Source organism: Stegodyphus dumicola, chromosome 7, assembly GCF_044657685.1.
Source record: "Stegodyphus dumicola isolate Sdum_Otavi_A_Nest chromosome 7, ASM4465768v1".
NCBI classification, from domain to species: Eukaryota; Metazoa; Arthropoda; class Arachnida; order Araneae; family Eresidae; genus Stegodyphus; species Stegodyphus dumicola.
Window position 1 is genome coordinate 164,861,099 of NC_140774.1, and position 19,082 is coordinate 164,880,180.

The window sequence follows — 19,082 nt, forward strand, 5'->3', positions numbered from 1 at the left end:
TCAGACCCTATTAATAAAATTTGCAATAGAATTTTTGTATTTAAATGTTATGCATTATTCGAAGAAGTCAGGAAGATTTGTTTTTTATTGCATTGTAAAATGTAATAAATGAGAGTGCACAGTAAAAGTAAATAAGTATGAATTCTAATTTTCTCTCTTTTTATTGATTATTATTATTAAGTAATTAATAAACCTGATCTGTAATTTTCTCTTAGATTAATTTTTCCAATGAAGTAATGTTGAGAGATATATGCCCACAATTTCAGATTTCATAAAGATATAAATTTTAGAATAAATTTAACCTAATATTCATATGCATAATTTATTATTCAATGAAACTAAAACTGTTTCCTTATTATTTTGCTATTATTATCTTCAAACATTTCATTTTAAACCTGATATTCTAATTTAAAAGGCAGTGAAAATTTTTTCACAAGAGAATGAAATGAAAAATATGTTTGCTTTTGGAAGGGAAATTACTTTTTCAGAGCTTAAAAACTGATACACCATTACACTTCCAAAAAATAATAAATAATAATTTATTATCAAAGGTAAGTAATTTTTATGTCAAATTAAACAGGTAACTAAATTTTAATAAACTAAATATATGGTGTTTGTAACAATAAGCAGTTTTTCATCAGTACTTAGAAAAATTACTTGAATATTTTTTAGATATTGTTTGCATGAAATAAAATAATTATTAAAAATTATCAAAAATTAATAAGATGAAATAAGAATTCACACAAAAAAGAAGTTATATAAAAAAAAATGAAACTTGTTTTCAAGGTATATATAAAAAGGAATATAACTTTATATTCATATCCATCACAATAATGTATCGTAATCAGTTCATTAAAAGGTTATATTATGGAATAATATCCTTTCTGGCACTTATTATCCTTGAATATGCTTCTTATAGTAATACTTTTAAATACTATATAAAAAAATCTGATGTGTACACCACATGACTTCCTTGTATTGGAATATTAAATTATACGCATTTTTTCTTGCGTTTCATTTAAACTTATTGGATTGAATTAAGTCTACTTCACCGACAGCACATAAACCCCAATAGAATAAATGCATTCTTTAAAATTCACTCTAGTATTTGTTTACCATAGCGACACTCTGGCGCTGGATTCACTTAACAGTATTAATAATTATATAACAGTTAACTTATATAATAATTATATAACAGAAACTAAGTTAACTGTTATATAATCCAATAATTATATATAACAGTTAACGTATATATTTCGTTCATATTATAACTCATAATGCACAAAATTTATATCATTTAAAGAATAGAATTATCTAATTGTTGCCACATGTTCTATTCAAATACTATAATAAAGCTACAATGATGTATAAAAGAAATTAATCAAACAAAACAAAAAAGAAACAGTTTTTCACAGACGATTGAGTATTTCTCATTTAATTAATTCAGTTCTCACTTCGCGAGAAGGCAAAAATACATAAAAACTCAAAATATCTATATTAAAAAAATTACGAAGTAAATCTCAAACACTTATTTCCTCAAAAAAATTCCAGACAGAATTAAGCATGATTTAATTGGCAATAATAAATGACTGCATTATCTTTGTTGTTGCGAAGCTAAGTTCCTCTAGATTGGCAACAAATCCACTAGTCTCCTGTTTCAAATGTAAACATCAATGGCCGCCATTAAAAACAGGCTTAGCGGCAATTAAACAACTTTAAAATTGCTGATAAGTCTAAAAATATTGCACACAGATTTATTAAAGGCATAAAATCCTTAACCGAAAGATAAAAACAACATAATTCAATCATTTTTAAAGCAAAAAATGTACAATTTACAAATATGTAAGAGTAAAGAAACTGAGATCACTGAGCCGGGTAACAGAGTAGATATATATATAAATATATTTATATACGTTTGGTGCGGCCGATTGCAACCAAAATACGAGGTGCACATCTACATGTTATACCAGTCGTATATACAAAATTTCAATGTTCTGAGGCTACTCCTTTTTGAGTTATGCGAGATACGAACGTACGCACATATGTACATACGTTCGTTCAGATGCCACGAAAAATTCTCTTCAGAATTAATTTTAAAGCAGTTTTATAATTTTTTTGAAGGAAAAGAGTATTTTATTCTGTCCTTACGTACAGATATCACACAAAAACATCGTTAAATTGCATTCGATAGCGGTCAAAATGGATATTTTCGTTGAAATATGCTGCCTGAAACTTTTCCCGATTACAATACTTCCTTTTTACTTCGTACAAGTAAGTAAAAAATGCAGATACTATAAAATATCTGCCGTATTTTATGCACTTATAAATGCAGATATAATAGCTAAATAGTATATTTATAAAATGTAAATATATCAATGATTATGTCTTGTATACAGGATGGGAAATCTATGTAATATAATCAATATAAAAAATTGTGAGAAATAAAATTTTGCAAAAAATTTTAAAAAAATTCAAACTATACAAGAAATAAAAGAGCTTTACAAGAAATAAACTTTACAAGAGCTTAACAAAATTAAAACCAAAGAAACAAATGAATGAGTAAAAATTAAATTAAAAAAGAAACAAAAAAGAAATATATAAAATACAACAAAGCATTAAATTTGTATCCAAATGATATTATGATATTATGAATCCATTATGATAATGCTTAAACCAGTTCACTAAAGATAGTGTTAACATGCCCATTATGGTAAGTTATGCAATATGATGATGTTTTTAAAACTCTGATTTTTAGAGTTCTTTTTAATTATATAATTTTTTTTATAAAAATAATTTTTGAGCAAACTATTTCAGAAACTCGGAAAAAATTTTTAATGTTTTCAGCATAATACCCTGATAAACATATGCCTACAGTTCTGAAAACGTTAACTGACTAATAATGGTTGAACAAACTAAGTATATCTGTTGCTGTGCTTTTAAAGTGAACCCTTCATATTTGGATGAAAGTAATTTGACTACATTCTAATGGTAACTCATATCTATCAGATTCAGTAACAGTTTTCAGTTATTTGATTATAATTTAAGTCATCAGCAAGCATACTGAAGTCTTTTTTTAAAGATTAACTTCTCCTAAATGAAAGGAATAGCAAATTTAATTAAGAATATCTAAATATAAAAAGAGAGATTTACTTGGCTTCAGGAGGTAAAACTATGAATTTTTTAAATGGTAAACCATTTAATTTCATGTTAAATAATTATTGAAGTTCATTGAAATTCTAAATTCAATCTATATAGAAGATGATTTATTTGCAAAAGTAAGGTAATACAAATAAAATCTTTATGCAATTTAAAACTTTTTTTATGTCTTCTGCTTATATTCAACTTCCCCCCCCCATTTTGCTTATACAAATCCTTTGTAGTGCAAGTTTCAGTTTTTTTTTGTTTTGTTTTGTTTTGTTTTGTTTTGTACGTGAAATAACAGTTTCATTACATCCTAGAAAAATTCTTTTAAGTATCTTCAGTTAAAAATCACGATTTAGAGTAAACTTTTTAACATATTTCCTGTTTTAAGTATTTTCTGCATTTCTTGAATGAAAAGTTTTTAGTGTTTGATTTTATATTTTCGGAATAAAATTCTTTAATTTCTTTTATCCAAAATATATAACTGGAAATACGCATTATAAAAGAAATAAAATGTTGTTAGTGTTCATTTCTTTTTTTCATTCTAGTTTCTCGTATTATCATGCTTTAACATCAGTTATTTTCTCACTTATTGTTTATTTGTTTCATTACTTTTTGCAGCATATTTATCAATTATTATTATTAAAATTATACACAAACTTATCGAATAAAATTAATAAATATATAAAATTAATTTGTTGTTATTTAGCATTTATTTTTATAGTTTGATTTATTCATACACTGTTTAAGATGCAAGTGTCCAGCATTTGTGAAAAAACGAAATTTACACACTGTGTTCATATTTTTAGTTGTTCTTAATTTCTCATCAACTTTTCACAAGGTTTTGGAAATTTGAATATAAAATTAGGCTTAAAATGCACAGCAGAGTTTGAATTTAGAAAGTGAGAGTGCAGTATAAATGCGCAAAATATAGAATCGTCGATTAGTTTGAGCTTCTAGAAGACACTTTCCATTGCTTTGTGTCAGGCTTCTCATCATTACATCGCTCGTGACATCAGTCAGTCACTCGTGCTCAGGCCTTATTCTTCAAGATGGTGTTGGCTAATAGCACTAAATACTGTGAAATTTAAAATTTTGCTGCATCTCAAGTTAATAAATAAATAAAACAAATTTTTTTCTTCCCCAGTTGTGCACTCAGTTTGCACATAAGTACTGTATTTTCCCAGTGTATAAATCAACACCTAGTTTTTACCTAAATAATCTATAATTTTACGTATAGGTGTATCAGTTAGTTCTCTATTACTAATTGATAATGCAAGTTTTCAGTCTTCAAAAGCAAAAATGTCCAGGCTGTTAAGTTTAAGTAACAAAAAATTAATTAATTAAATGTAAAATTCTTTTTTTGTAAAAAGGGAGTATTTCAGTTCTTTGAAAGAAAAAAAAATAATGATTATTTTGTGGAACACTGAGAGACAAAATGAAGTTTCTAGTAATTCAGCCAGGGAATGAGGTCCATCAGCAGTAGAATATGAAAAGAAAATAAACATTTAACTTATGAAGATGATGGTGGATTTTAGGTCAAATTTTTTTATGTAAAAATTAGAATTTTAAAAAGGGGAGGTTATTTGCAAAAATATATTTTCAAAGTGCTTCATCACCATATCTGGACACTATTATTTTCTTCCTTTAAAATAATTACATAGACTATTATTTGATTTAAATTCAGCAGTTTAAGTAAAAATATTTTTATTAATTTATATATTTTATTTTGAATGATAGTTATTTGCAGTTTATCACTTTTATTAAATATAATAAGTACCATTGTTAGTAAATGTATAAAAAGATCATTATTAATTTTATGCTTAGCATATAAATCAATTAGAATTTAATTTTATTTATTTATTTATTTATTTGCTTAAAATGTCAATTTATATGCCTGAAATATGGTAAGTTAGCCAAAGGAATCCATTCAGTATGCAGATTTTATATTGTAAATTGCTGATGTTTGGTTGAAATGCCATGGAATATAAGATATAATTTATTCATCAACAATATAAACTGCATATCACACTGTGGATCTGCTAGGGAAACTGCATAGAAATTCAAAAAGGCATTAATGTAGAAGAAATAAAAACTGATAAACCTAATCTATAAAAGAACTGTTATTGTGTTACATTAATAAGGATTTCTAGTCATATGTATAATTTCTAAAGAATTCCATCACATATAGAAAATATTTTTATTGTTAGCATACCAAACATAAGTTGGTATTGTCACAATTACTGCAGTAAGCTATTCATTAAAAATGCCCAAGAAGGAGTGGTCAGAAATTTATGCAAATTTTAGAGTAGACGCACGTTATTGAGTTATGCGAATGATGTGAAATGCACACCTCTCCGACGCACATGAAGTAAGATATAAGGGAAGGAACGTGCAGAATGGGCAATATTCGTGTCATCATTTCTGCCAGACAAATTATCGAAGAAAGTTGGTTTTTGTCCCGGAGCATACGTGTAATAGGAGAGAATGCCAGGCCGCCGTCAACGAAGGCACTTCCAGCAGATAGACGATTTTACAAGGGGTGTGATGATCAGACTGAAAAGGGCGGGTTGGTCCTTACGTCATATCGCAGCTGATATCCATATGGATGCGAGCACGGTGCATCGGCTATGGCGAACATGGTTGAAACAAGGAAATGTGGGAAGAAGGAGGGGTTGCAGGTGCAGCCAGAGTGACATCAGCACGTGTAGATCGACGCATTTGCCGACAAGCTGTGGTGATCCCGCAAGTCACTTGTACCGCGATTCTGCAGTATGTGCAAAATACCCTGGATGTTCTCGTGCTGACCAGAACCATTTCCTGTCAATTAGTTGAACGTGGCCTGCACTCATGGCGTTCGTTAAGAAGACTGCCCATTGACCCCACAGCATAGACGCCAACGTTTAGAATGGTGCCGAATTGGAGAGATGTGGATGACAGAATGGCGAAACGTGGTGTTCTCAGATGAGTCACGCTTCTGTTTATCCAGTGACAGTCGCCGCATACGTTTGTGGCAACGACGTGGAGACAGATCTAATACGGCAGTAACTGTGGAACACACCAGCACATGACAACGTGGCATAATGGTTTGGGGCGCTATTGCCTACGTCACCTTTAGTTCGTATTCAGGCCACTATGATGGCCCAACGATACTTGATAATGTACTGTGGCCGGTAGCAATCCCCTACCTTCAGGGGCTGCCTAATGCAATTTTTTAGCAGGATAACGCCTGGCCACACAGTGCTCGCATCTGCCAACATGCTCTGCAAGGTATACAGATGCTTCCTTGGCCATCATACTCTCCTGACCTGTCACCAACCGAACATGTGTGGGATGCGATTGGATGCCGTTTTCAGATTCTGCCCCTGCCTCGTTCAGAAGATGAACTGTGACAAATAGTTGAAAGGGAATGGAGAGCCATCCCTCAGAACACCATCCGCACTCTTATTGCCTAGACGTGTTTCTTCGTGCATCACTGTCCGCGGTGGCCCTACATCTTACTGAGCCGACGCAGTTCTCGCTTTGTATTCTGACTATCATATTGAAATAAAGATCACTAATTGCTGCTTGCTGTCTCTGTCTTTTTTTAAAATTTCATCACTTTCTGACCACTCCTTCTTGGTGTTGCATTTTCAATGTCGAGCAGTGTATTAAATATTCATGATGATGTGAAGTATTATACTATTATGTAGAACAGGGTTGCTTAAACCTTTTTCAGTCATGGCCCCTTTTTATCACTGAGATTTTTTAGCGACCCTCAGGACCCCATAATATTTTTAAAAATTTTGTGGGGCTCCATAAGTATTGCACAAATCCGACACACGCGTGAGTGAAACTGTCATTTTTTCACTTTAATATACTATTGCAGTTTTAGGTCATTAACTTTCATTTCTAATTTTAAGACATAGAACGACGTGAAAATTTTAAATAAGTAACAGACGAAATGACAGCGTCACGTGCAAAGCAAGGAAAATGAACGTTTATATTATAAAAAGAATGCATTGAAACTTTTTTTTTTGTCTGTATTGTCTTTATCTATTTTCAGATACACTGCGTAAAAATATTTGGTAATTGTAAAATTATTATGATAAGTTAAAGAAATATCAAAACTGCTAAAATTTTTGGCAATCCAGAAACCCTGATGTAGAATATGCTTTTTAATATTATCATCGAGTTAAATTGAATTAATATGTAAATTTTTATAAAATGTCTGTAATAATTATTTTGTTATTAGCTTTTATTCCAATAAGCTGTCACTTTTTTTGCTAATAAAATTAATTTAAAACATTCATTTATTTTTTATTATTATAGCAACATTTTTCATCCTTATAAAATTTTTTAATTCTATATTTCCTGTGATTCACAGTGTAAGAAAATAATTCTTTTGTGAACAATGAATTTATTACTGCTCAAACAGTTATGAAATATAAAATACAATTTCACTGAAATTAATCATGTATTGTCTATTGAAAATATTAAATTTTATGCATATAATATACATGTATATTATAATGTATTTATATTGCAGATTGCAGTTGTAATTATTGACAGCATAGCATTTCATTTCCGATATGGATTTGATGGCACTTACTCTCTCCGTACACGACTTTTGAATGGTATTATGCAGACTCTGGTGAAGGTGGCTAACCAGCATAAGGTTGCTGTGAGTGTAGTTAAAATATTTTATACTTAAAACAATTATATTAAATGTATTAAATCTATCATTATGCTTAATGTTTATTATGTTAGTATAAATTTTTCTGTGATGAAATGAATTTTATTTTATACATCCTTGTTTTCACCCAGGAAAGTTGGTGTGCATATCTTGATAATTCTGTGTCAATCATTATAGCAGCCAAAAATTTTTTATAGCTCCCAAAATCATGTCAAATAAATCTTGCACTTTTAAAGCTAATGCATATAAATTCAGTTAAATAAGAATTTAAATGCTTTCTTGCAGCTGTGCAAAGTTTCTTTTTTTGCTGTTTTACAGAACAGCAAAAAGTCTTTTGACAGATTGAATGCAGGCACCAGATTCTGGATCGATAAAGTTAAACATATGATTAGCTTTATAATGTTTAAATCACAAAGCTCGTAACTCTTCAGCTGTGTAGATCTTCCAAGAGTCAGAAAAATTACACTTCCATGTTCAATTATACCTTTATGATTTTGATTTGACTTAAATGTTTACAGCAAGATGTTCATTGTTCTCCAGACCCATTTCACTAAACAATCATTGCTCTAGAAACATTTTATCCATTTGAATTTTGCACTTTGTGAAAAAACTTTAGCTCATTTCCATTATTTTATTAAGCCTTCAGAGTTTTTTTTTTCTTTTTTTTTTTTTTTTTTTCAATGGTTTGGATAGAAGGTTAATTGGTTATTCCTTGCAAATAGCTGTTCCATTTGAATACTACCTTGTCAACCAATACCAGCTGTTTATTTCCCCATGCTATAGATGCTTATTCTTTGGACCAGCTATAAATGAATCTGAGAACCGTCAGAAATGTAATTTTGGATCTCTCTAATCATATCTCTTTTCAAATGGATATCCGTTTACTTGCAAGTCTACATGTTCCGTTGCCATTATTTTTCATTGCCTATATAAAGTATTATCGTGTCTGTCAGTGCATAATGTTTTTTATAACAGAGTGCAGTAATTTTTACTAAGATTCCAGTACCCATTGTTCTGTAGAAGTAGGGGCAAATTTTAATTCCATTTCAACATGCAAGAAAAAAAAAAAATAGTTAGTGTAAACATTGTTTAATGCTGAATAACACAAACAAAACAATACCTATTGTTAGGGTTATCTGTATCTGGATAATTCTACAGAAGTCGCACACTACAATGTTTGATGCCAATTCACTAAATTGAGCACCATCTTTCCTCGGCAGTGAGATAATATGAAAGTATAGTATATTCACGTTGAATGACTTTTATTCTAGGTTGTATTAACAAATCAAATGACTACTAAAATTGATGGTGAAGAAAGTTCCCATTTAGTTCCTGCTCTGGGTGAAAGTTGGGGTCATGCATGTGCTATTCGTTTAATTCTTTCATGGACTGATAAGAAAAGGATGGCATATCTTTTAAAGTCACCATCAATGGCTGAAGCAAAAGCTCAATACACTATCACTGTAAGTAGGTTTATATATATAAAAAGTCAATCAGGAGAATGCAGAATAATTTTGATTGAGTTAATAAAGCAAGGATATTTGAAAGAATTTTTCAATTACTGTATATATTATTTCAGCAGTTTCCAAACTTTTTGCCTCGCAGAGCTCTTTTTCAAATCAACTTTTCTAAATGAGCTCCTTTATGTCTTACAAGTTAATGATGTTAAATAATAATGTTATAGAGGTATGGGAAAGGTACATATATGTTAAAATATAAAAATAAAGGAAAATTATTAACAAATTACAAACTTAATTGGCAATAGCTCTTTAAATTCCTAATTTTAATTTAAATGCAACCCCTTCAAAGGCTCTGTACTGTGTCACTGATGTTGTTCTTTACCTGCAGTAAATTGCAGTGTGAAAGCTCTTGGCCAATCATCATTTAAAGTTCAAACAAAGAGTTCTGAGCTATAAATACTCTAGCTGTGTAATATGCATCATTTTATATAAAACTGAAATTTTAAATTAAAATAGACATTTCAGTCTTCAAGCTAGTTTTATTTATTTATTTTTTTGCAATCAGTATTTGTATGCAAGCTACATCCCTCTAAAATATCTCAGCCATGATGAAAAAGTGAATTGATGCCTTCCCTTGTTAAGCTCTCATCTAACATCAAGTTATCTATAACTTAATAAATTATTACATCTTTTAGTGGACAGGATACGTTCCTGTGCTTCACCAAAGTGTCATCATAAAAAACCGCATCTACAATTGTCAAAAGACTTAGTTAATGCTTTCTTGCACTTCCAATATATCAGCAAAAAGTGCTTGTAGAATCTAGGTGAAGGTTAAGTTTTTGTCTAAAGTATGTTTGGGAGATTTTCTTTGTTTCGAATTGCTGATATGTTTTGCCATTGCATTCATGTTTGTCAACCTGGAAGTTAAATATCATGCAATGTGTTTGTGATTGACTAGTGCTTTAAGTGTGTCTACTAAAAGTTATGTCATCCATTTCATTTTTCCATGTTTTGATTTCAATATGTGAGTGTGAAATTAACAAATGTTTCCACGATACAGAATAAAAAAATATGCCATTTAAAGTTCACAACAAGTATATTTGTTCAAAAAATTACTTTGATTTTGCTGTTATAAAAAACATAAAAATTATTGTTGATGGAATAAGAACTTAGTAATTCAATAATGCATACTTAAATTTTTTTCATTTCTATGAAGTAAGTAATTTTAATAGTTCGTGTTTTTTTTATTATGTTTTAATATCATTCTCAGGGTTGAGTAAAAAAATTATTCAGTTTTGATAATAATATAATAGATGCAGTTATGTTCTCAAGCCAAAATTTTCGTATGAAATTCCAAAATTGTTTCTGTAGATAAAGAAATTTACTTATCCTGTATTTGACGCCACAGAGATTATACTATAGATAAATATTTGACATCTTTTAAAAAATTATATAATTAAAAACACTTAAAAAAAAAAGAACAATCAGCTTTCCATCAGAAATGTTCTTTATCAAGGTCACTTTTTTTCAAAATTACTAATAAAATATTTTATATTGCTGATTGGTGACGTGTTTTGAGCTCTTGTCCATTTTCCCCCTGAGTTTTGCCTTTTAAGATTATTGCTGTCATCTGTTCTACTCAAATTGTCATGGTAATTTTTTTTTTTTTCTTTTCGTGACTTCTCTGTAACAGTTATAGGGTAAGGTTGCACTAGTTGTACCATTGCTTAAGTTGTACCTTTTAAATATAGGCATAATACCGTGCCAACCAAGTCCCTTTCTTGAAAATGAGTTGCCTGCTAGTCAACCATATTGTTTCAAATTATGCCCACTTTCCTGTAATATTTGATACAGCTCGCAAAGAAAACTAAAGTGCAAGCGATGGGTACACGATTTATGTACTGGAATTGACCAAAAAATGAAAAAATGTCTTTGTGATTGTTGTTTTAATTAATTCTATAAGTAAATTAATTGATAAGAAGAAATTTTTATTATATTTATTCAATTTTAAATGTACTATGACTTAAGCTATAGGTAGTACAACTTAGAATACTGGAATACTGGTTGTCTAAGTTAAATTAAATTTGCATTCATTAAGTTAATTAATTTTATCCCGAGAGTAGACTGTATAAAATTTTTCTTAATAAATATTAGTAAAGAAAACACAAGATATTATTACTGCACATAGTTTTATTTTCTTCATATATCCTATGATTTATACTTATTTTTTATTAGCGGGTAAGTCTTACTCAACCTTAACCTGTATAGTTAACTCTGTTTGCTTTTACGTGTTCTAGATAAGGTTATAAATTAAATTTCAATTTCAAGGCAAACTATAGTAGTAAAATCCAGAAAAGAATGATACACCGGGTGACCATAATTAAACTAACAGTGCTCACAGTGTTCTGTAGCGCGATCTATTTGCGAGAATGATGCCACATTTTGTAGGAAGATTAAATAAGACAGGAGACGTAGGATTCCGCGAAAAAACTAATTAGTTCCAAAAGTCACCGCTAGGGGAATATTTGGCACTGTGTAATAGAAAATAGAGTGTTAACAAATGCAAATCAATACGGAAATTACCTTTTATTTTGCATTCAAATGAGGTTCAGTGTGGCTGCCGTTGTTGTGGACCACATATTGCATTCTGTGCACAGTATGCACAACAGCAGAAAGTAACATGTCTGCAGGAATCTCCCGTACAGTCCATGATATGTTTTCCTTCAATGTAGCCAGGTCCTGGACCACTCCTTGATAGACCTTGGACTTAAGGTAACCCCATAGCCAGAAGCCGCATGGGGTAAGATCAGGCGACCGAGGTGGCCATGCAATTGGAAAGTAGTGGCTAATGACTCTTTCTGTTGTAAATTTCTGTCATAGCATCTGTTGCACCTGTACAGCAACGTGTGTAGGGGCTCCATCTTGCATGAAAATGATTTCCCCCAGGCATTGTCTTTGCTGAAGTGCCGGAATGACAAAGCTGTTCAACATGTGGCGATATTTCTCTCAGGTAACAGAACAGGTTTCCGGTCCTGTCGGGGTAATGTTCTCATAGAAGAATGTACCTTCGATAAATTCCGCTGTGAACCCATACCAAACAGTTACCTTTGGTGAATGTAAGGGAATTGCTGTGACTGCATGTGGTGATTTGTCATCCCAAATTCGGCAGTTCTGGGTATTCACAGTTCTATTCAGGTAAAAGTGAGCCTCATCTCCCCATAAGATTTTCCACGGCTAAGCATCATCCACCTCCATTCTGGCAAGAAAGGTGAGAGCACAAGTCAATCACTTATCATGGTTGGGGTACAGTAACTCCTGTACACGGCTGATCTTGTACGGATAGAAGTTGATAATCTTTCGTAAGATTTTCCATACCATACTGTAAGGCATATCCATATTCCGAGCTACTCCACGAGCGCTAGAGGTGGCAGCAATATTGTCTGGTCCTCTGTTGACAATTGCCGTAGCAACTGCTTCGATTGTATCCTGTGGTACAGATTCTCGTCCTCTGCCTGAACCATCAGAGAACCGTACAGCAACAAATTTGTTTCCTCAAAGGTTGCAACCATTGCTTTTAGCCCATTAACTGACACAGGACTGTTACCTTTACGCATTTTTCTGTACGTTTTAAAAGCACGAAGAGCGGCTGACACGTTGCACTGGTTGAGGTAAAAGAATTTGACCAGTAACGCACGCTCGGCTAAAGAAGGAGACATTGCACATAAACATTCAATGTGATTGATTCGAAACGTAACACATTGCCTTTTAAAACCCAAGCAGCTGGTACTGTGCAAATGGATGTAACGTGAAATTTGAATAAACAACTTCTTCTTCTGCTCAGCGTACGTGATATTGCAGATCACGAGACTTTATCGGATAGATTTTATTTTCCGCTTTTTTAAAAAGTGTTGCCATATTGCACTTGAACTAAATCAGAAAATGTGCATAATAAAAGGCAATTTTATTCCATATTAATTTGTATTTGTTAACACTCTATTTTCTATTACACAGCGCCAAATATTCCCCTAGCGATGACTTTTGGAACTAATTTGTTTTTTCGCGGAATCCTTCGTCCCCCGTCTTGTTTAATCTTCCTACAAAATGTGGCGTCATTCTCGCAAATAGATCGCGCTACAGAACACTGTGAGCACTGTCAGTTTAATTATGGCCACCCGGTATTTAAGTGTATAAAATTTCATTAAGCAACTAATAAAAAATTTATCGTTATGCCTAGATAAGAAACTGCTATTTTCAAGTAAATAATTTTGGTGTGTAAAGAAGGCAATATTCAACATTGCACAGATGATTATTCTGCACAGTAATAAGTGAAATATTCCTCAAATAATAATAATTTAAGCGTAGTAATAGTGCAAACGTTTATAAAATGTTTCATTTGAGTTTATTATAAATATACTTAAGATATCAGTATTATAGATAGACATATTATAAATCACATTAGTGTATTTAAAAAGAGCAAAAATTGCACATATCGATTTTAAATTAATTGATTAACTGAGTCATGGACTGACTGAACTTTAAATAAATTAAAGATCTTATCAAACACTGAATGGCAAAATCGAATGAGTTGCATAGAACATAACAGAAAGATTTAATGCCTTGTGGAATCGAAAGAGTTAGCACCAGGACACTTTGAACGGTAAATCCTCTGGTAGCATAATGCTAACCTAGTGTATAGATTTTTTCTATGGCTAAAACAAATTAGTGTTTTAAAGCCAGGTTTGTGGAATGAAGTTATAGCAGGTGTTTAATGTTGCTTAGCAATGATTATGAAAAAAAAAAAAAAAAAGGTAGCGTCAATTATTTAATGTTTATTTAATGTTAATTATTTAATAAATTTTTAATCAGTCATCTGTATTTTTAATAAAATATTTGATACTTATAAAAGTCAAAATCCAACAAATCTATTTAAGCTATTACAGTCAAAAGTCGTTAATTTGGACACCCATAATCCGGAATGATCTATAATCCGGACCTGCGCATGCGCCGCGTTGACACATGCGCATAGGTGTTTGTGCGTGCGTGTAAGACCTCTTACGACTGCGCATTTGCATGTGCGCACGTTTTATGTATAACGAACGGTATAAGCTAAAATTATCTAATTATCTATTTCAGTTAATGTTGATGATTGCCTTGTTCCTTAATTTTCAAATTGGATCCGGCTTATTATTTTTTTTTGCAGACTGTAAGAGCAATACTATAAAAGTAAACTTGAACTTTCGATTGTGTCAAATAGAATTTCCGAATCTGGAGCTCCCAAAGGATCGTACAAAACGAAAGTATGTTTCGATGTCCATCAAACAAAAAGTGGAATTGCTGCAAAAAATGTATAAAGACATGAAGAATGTGATAGAGAGGTTAGTGAAAACAAAAAAATTTCAATTGACACGTCAGTCGGTATTCTCGGCACAGCAATTAACGGGACTTGAACTGCGAAACTTTGTAACTGAACAAAAAATTATGTCTGTTTATAGAATTAAAGAGAAAGTATTATCACATAAAACGAAGCAACTTAAACAACTTACATTGAAAGAAATGTTTAATAAAGTAAACAAATAAATATTAAGCTTTTTTTTGTAAATTTTGATACCCTTTAGATCATAATTGTTCTTTATTTCATAAATTACGGTTTCATATTTTTAATTTTAGAATTTCTGCATGCCATCTTATGCGATTTAAACTGATGATCTATAATCCAGAAAAATCGATAATCCGGAATCGCCGAAGTCCCGACGAGTCCGGATTAACGACTTTTGACTGTATATACTTTTTTTCTTCTTCCTGTAACACTATATATGTAATTACATTTTATAACATCATTTATAGGGACATCTGTAGAAGTATTTAAAGGGTAATTTGATAGAACTGATAGGGTCATTTTTAGGTCATTTCTTTATAGGGTAGAGAATTTTTCTATACATTAGCCGAGAATCTATACTAATAGATGACTATTTGCAAATGCTAATGATAGGAAGTAGTAACCTCAAACTCCAGTATTATCTCAGGAATAAACTTAAACTAAACTCAAACTTCAGTATTATCTCAGGAAAAATAAATATATTCATCACATTAGTACAAAACTTAACTTGTTCTGTGATACGTTTATTAATAAATGGCAATGCAGTTAGGCCTCCTACAACACAGTACATAACATTTTTTGAAAATATCATGTTTTGGGAAATCACATTATAAGAGATACCAACTTAATACAAAAACTGGGATTTGGTTCTAAAAAGAGAAAAACTGCCTTTTATGGTGTAATATATTCATAACTATTTTAATTTATGTGCATGAAAACCGAGGACAGTTGAATATGACATATTTATGGGTGCTCGGTTCATTCTAAGTCTTGGTTGGGCTGTGCTCTTACAGGAAATATCTTTATTTGTGCTCAGAATATCTACGTAAGATTACAATATTGGAAAAGCAAGCGAGCCACAGATGTCATGCAAAGATGATGCACTCAAGAGAGCAATGAGAATTAACATACATCCAATGTGATCCCTAGAATTCCTATCTAGGGGTAAGTTTCTGCTTTCTGTGCTGGCGTGCTGTGTCAGTTTTATCCAATCGGAGACTGGGGGAAGCCCCCACACATTACCTAAACTTCATTATAAAAGTACCACATTGTAAGAAAATTTCTGTTTTTTCCATCCACGTTGGAGCAAAAACGTGTTGTAAAGGTACTGTGTTGTAGGAGGCCTACCTGTACTCTTTTATGGTAAATGTCAGCAAAATTTGTATAAATGTTGTATAAAAATATCATTGCCTAAAAACTTTTTTATCTCTTTTCTTAGCCCAAAGAATGTTAGCCCAGAAGGGTTATTAATTTCGTTTTGGCATTTTGTATTTAAAACTTTAAATGTCCATTTCACTTCTCAAGTTGTTACCACCAAATATTATCGCCTTGTGTTATATTTAAAGAAATTAAATAATGAAGATTCTGCATAAATGTATGTATGTTTCTCACATTGTGATAAAACAATGGTACCTAGAACCATCAAATTTTAAATAACGTTATATAAATTATAATAACGTTAACCACCGAATATGGGCATCTGGAAGCCCTAATTTGGAATTTGTTTTATTATCGATTTCATATTTTGTAACACTTTAACGAATTTTTGATTAACAGTGATTAACTATGATTTCAAAGTTAGCAATAGCAACACTAAACAAACAAACAAAACAAAACAAAACAAAAAAAAAAAAAAAAAAAAAAAATTGGCTCCAGCGCGTGAGACTATGTATCGACAATTCTAAATATACGCTCATTTTAAAATTATTTTGCGATATTGCTGTTGAATTGAATTTTATGGTTTAAGTGCAAAGAACATGATATTTAATAAATAAAGGTAACACCCAAAACATTAAAAAAAGCCCCTGTGTGTGTAATGTAAAGTCTGAAAGTTTTCAGATATTTATTTTTTTTTTTTTAGTTTACTGAGCCTAAACTTTTCACGATCAGCCCCTTTCTAAATAAACGTTTGCTGACCCTTGGTCTAAATTATTGACAAAACTCATCCGAACTGAAATCAGTAAATCTTATGATTTTGGTTATATGAAACATAATTCTATAGACAAATTTCACAGATTCAGAAACCAGTCATTTTCTTAAAATACATATCGTTTTAATCATTTTTAATTTTTGAATTGCTGCTAAAACTGTGTAACTTTAAATATGGATACCAGTACATGTGGCATATAGCTTGGCCCACAGTGTTCAACAAATGTTAATAGATTATAAACTTTAATGAAGCAATTTCATATAACACAAAGACTACTGTTCCCCCCCCCCCTTTCATGAGTTACTGCCTAGCCATAAGAAATATTTCTTTTCTGAGAAACAGACTAAAACAACTCATGCATGATTGTAAAGAAAAACAAGTTACAAAGATTAAGAAATGTACACAGGATTTAAAAATTAAAAATAAATAAATAAACAAATAAAAAAGTTTGTTATTACAACATACTTTTATAATTGATACATGCTAGCTTTTGACTGCATTATTGCGTACATTGTGCAGTAAATTCTGACTATAAAATAATACAGCAACAAAGTAAATGATAGTTTTTATTTCAAAATTCCATGATACAATTTTATCCTATATGGGAACTAAGTACAACCCTTGTGTTAAAAGGTTTGCATATTATTGCCTACATATATTTTTAAATTCTAGAATAAAGATTTTATTTCATGTTCTTACACTTGTGTTAAAAAGGAACAGAAAATATTTATTTGATTATCAAGTGAAATATTTTAGAATTTCTTTTTAATTTGTAGTGTAATTAGAATGTACTACAATAAGACTATAATCATCAGGTATGTAAAAAATTATAAATCTATATAATGTATACATATTTTCACAGAAGGATGGATTTAGAGATGTATCTGTTGTAGTCTAAATGGAAATGTTGCAGACTAGATGCTCCCCAGGCAGATCTTAAAAAAAAAAATGTGCTACATTGCTTTTTGTACTGCAGCTAAGTTATTTGATTTTTGAATTCTAAACTGTTGTTATATCTATTTTATTATTAAAGAAGAATTTTCAGTATTGTTTAACTTTTCTTTTGTGGCATTTAATTCATCTACATAAGCAAAAAAATCAAATAATATTTTTAAAACTAGATCCTTTATTTTAGGATGCAATGATATATCTAAATAAAATGAAAATTCCATTTTTTGTTTTCCATCTTTTAAATGAAATGGTTGGGACTTTATGCATGTGCCATCCAGCCATCTGATAATTCTCCTTGTGCTAAGTGTTAAAAAATAAGAATTAATTAAAATATTTTTCTAGTATGATGATAAATATTTAAAATAAATAAATCATAAATTGCAAAAAGCACTTGATGTTTCTAATATAATCACTTTACTTTCACTCCCCCCCCCAAAAAAAATAGTTCAAAATTATTTGCATCACATCTTTTACAGTTGAAACAAAAGTATTAATTTTTTACAAGTTCATTTACAAAAACTGCTTATTTAAAACATCTGAAAACATTTGTTATCTATTAACTTTACGTTAGACATTGTCTATATCTTAATTTTAGGACTGGTTAAGAAAAAAAAAAAAAAAAAAAAAAAAACAATTATTAACAAATAGCAATGCTTTTAATATATGTTGATCAAAATACTTTCTTTATTCAGTTCATGCTTTTTAGCATGCATACAGCTTTATTAAAATTCTTAATAGCCCAAATGGCATTGAGAAACTCAATTAAGTAATTTTAACATCATGAAAGTGGCCATCTTTCACTTTGAATTTAATTTAGAGATTATAAAATAGTCCAGGGAAGATGATTGTGATATGTAAGGTGATGATGAAACAAAATAATTTCATTGTACACCCAAACTCACAGGCTCCAGTCTATTACGAGTCATAAATAAAATGGATTCCAGAGTGCAGCTCGAATTCAGTGAATACATTATTGCACATAGCAGTATCTTTGAGAATAATCAAGAACAAATCTTTTGTTTACTCAGATCTTCTATCTAAATATGATAAAGACTATTTTTCTTGTTCAGAGAGATTATTAGTGCATCTTACTGACATGTATTAATCAGATAGCTTAGTGGATTTCTTCTGAGAATGAGTCATCATCATAATCTTTCAAGACATCAAAATTGTGCCAACTGTTGAAAAACTTTCGTACAGAACCTATCAACGTCACTATAAACTTGTAGCATTTTCTTCTAGTTTGAAAAATTTGATATTCATTTGTTACATCTTATTTTTCAACATGATTACTTCATTTATATGCTTTTTAAATATTGGGTTATCCAA

General features: G+C 30.6%; 2 protein-coding genes across 5 annotated transcripts in view; one reads left to right on the forward strand and one right to left on the reverse strand.

Annotated features, from left to right (window-relative positions):
* LOC118190521 (DNA repair protein RAD51 homolog 3-like) overlaps positions 1-19,082 on the forward strand; it is a 67,458-nt gene that overhangs the window by 41,074 nt on the left and 7,302 nt on the right. For 2 of the 4 annotated variants that reach the window (XM_085821052.1, XM_085821050.1), the window contains exons 5-6: positions 7,670-7,804; positions 9,088-9,279. In XM_085821052.1, the coding sequence (XP_085677178.1) occupies positions 7,670-7,804; positions 9,088-9,279 (327 nt within the window). Of the gene's footprint in view, positions 1-7,669; positions 7,805-9,087; positions 9,280-17,664; positions 17,858-19,082 lie in introns of those variants that run through there. The other 2 variants (XM_035361244.2, XM_085821053.1) reach the window with 2 other exon arrangements.
* The window catches only part of LOC118190520 (uncharacterized), a 58,664-nt gene continuing 57,400 nt past the window's right edge, over positions 17,819-19,082 (reverse strand). The window contains exon 19 of the mRNA XM_085821049.1: positions 17,819-18,053. Coding sequence (XP_085677175.1) covers positions 17,819-18,053 — 235 coding nt within the window. The remainder of the gene's footprint in view (positions 18,054-19,082) is intronic.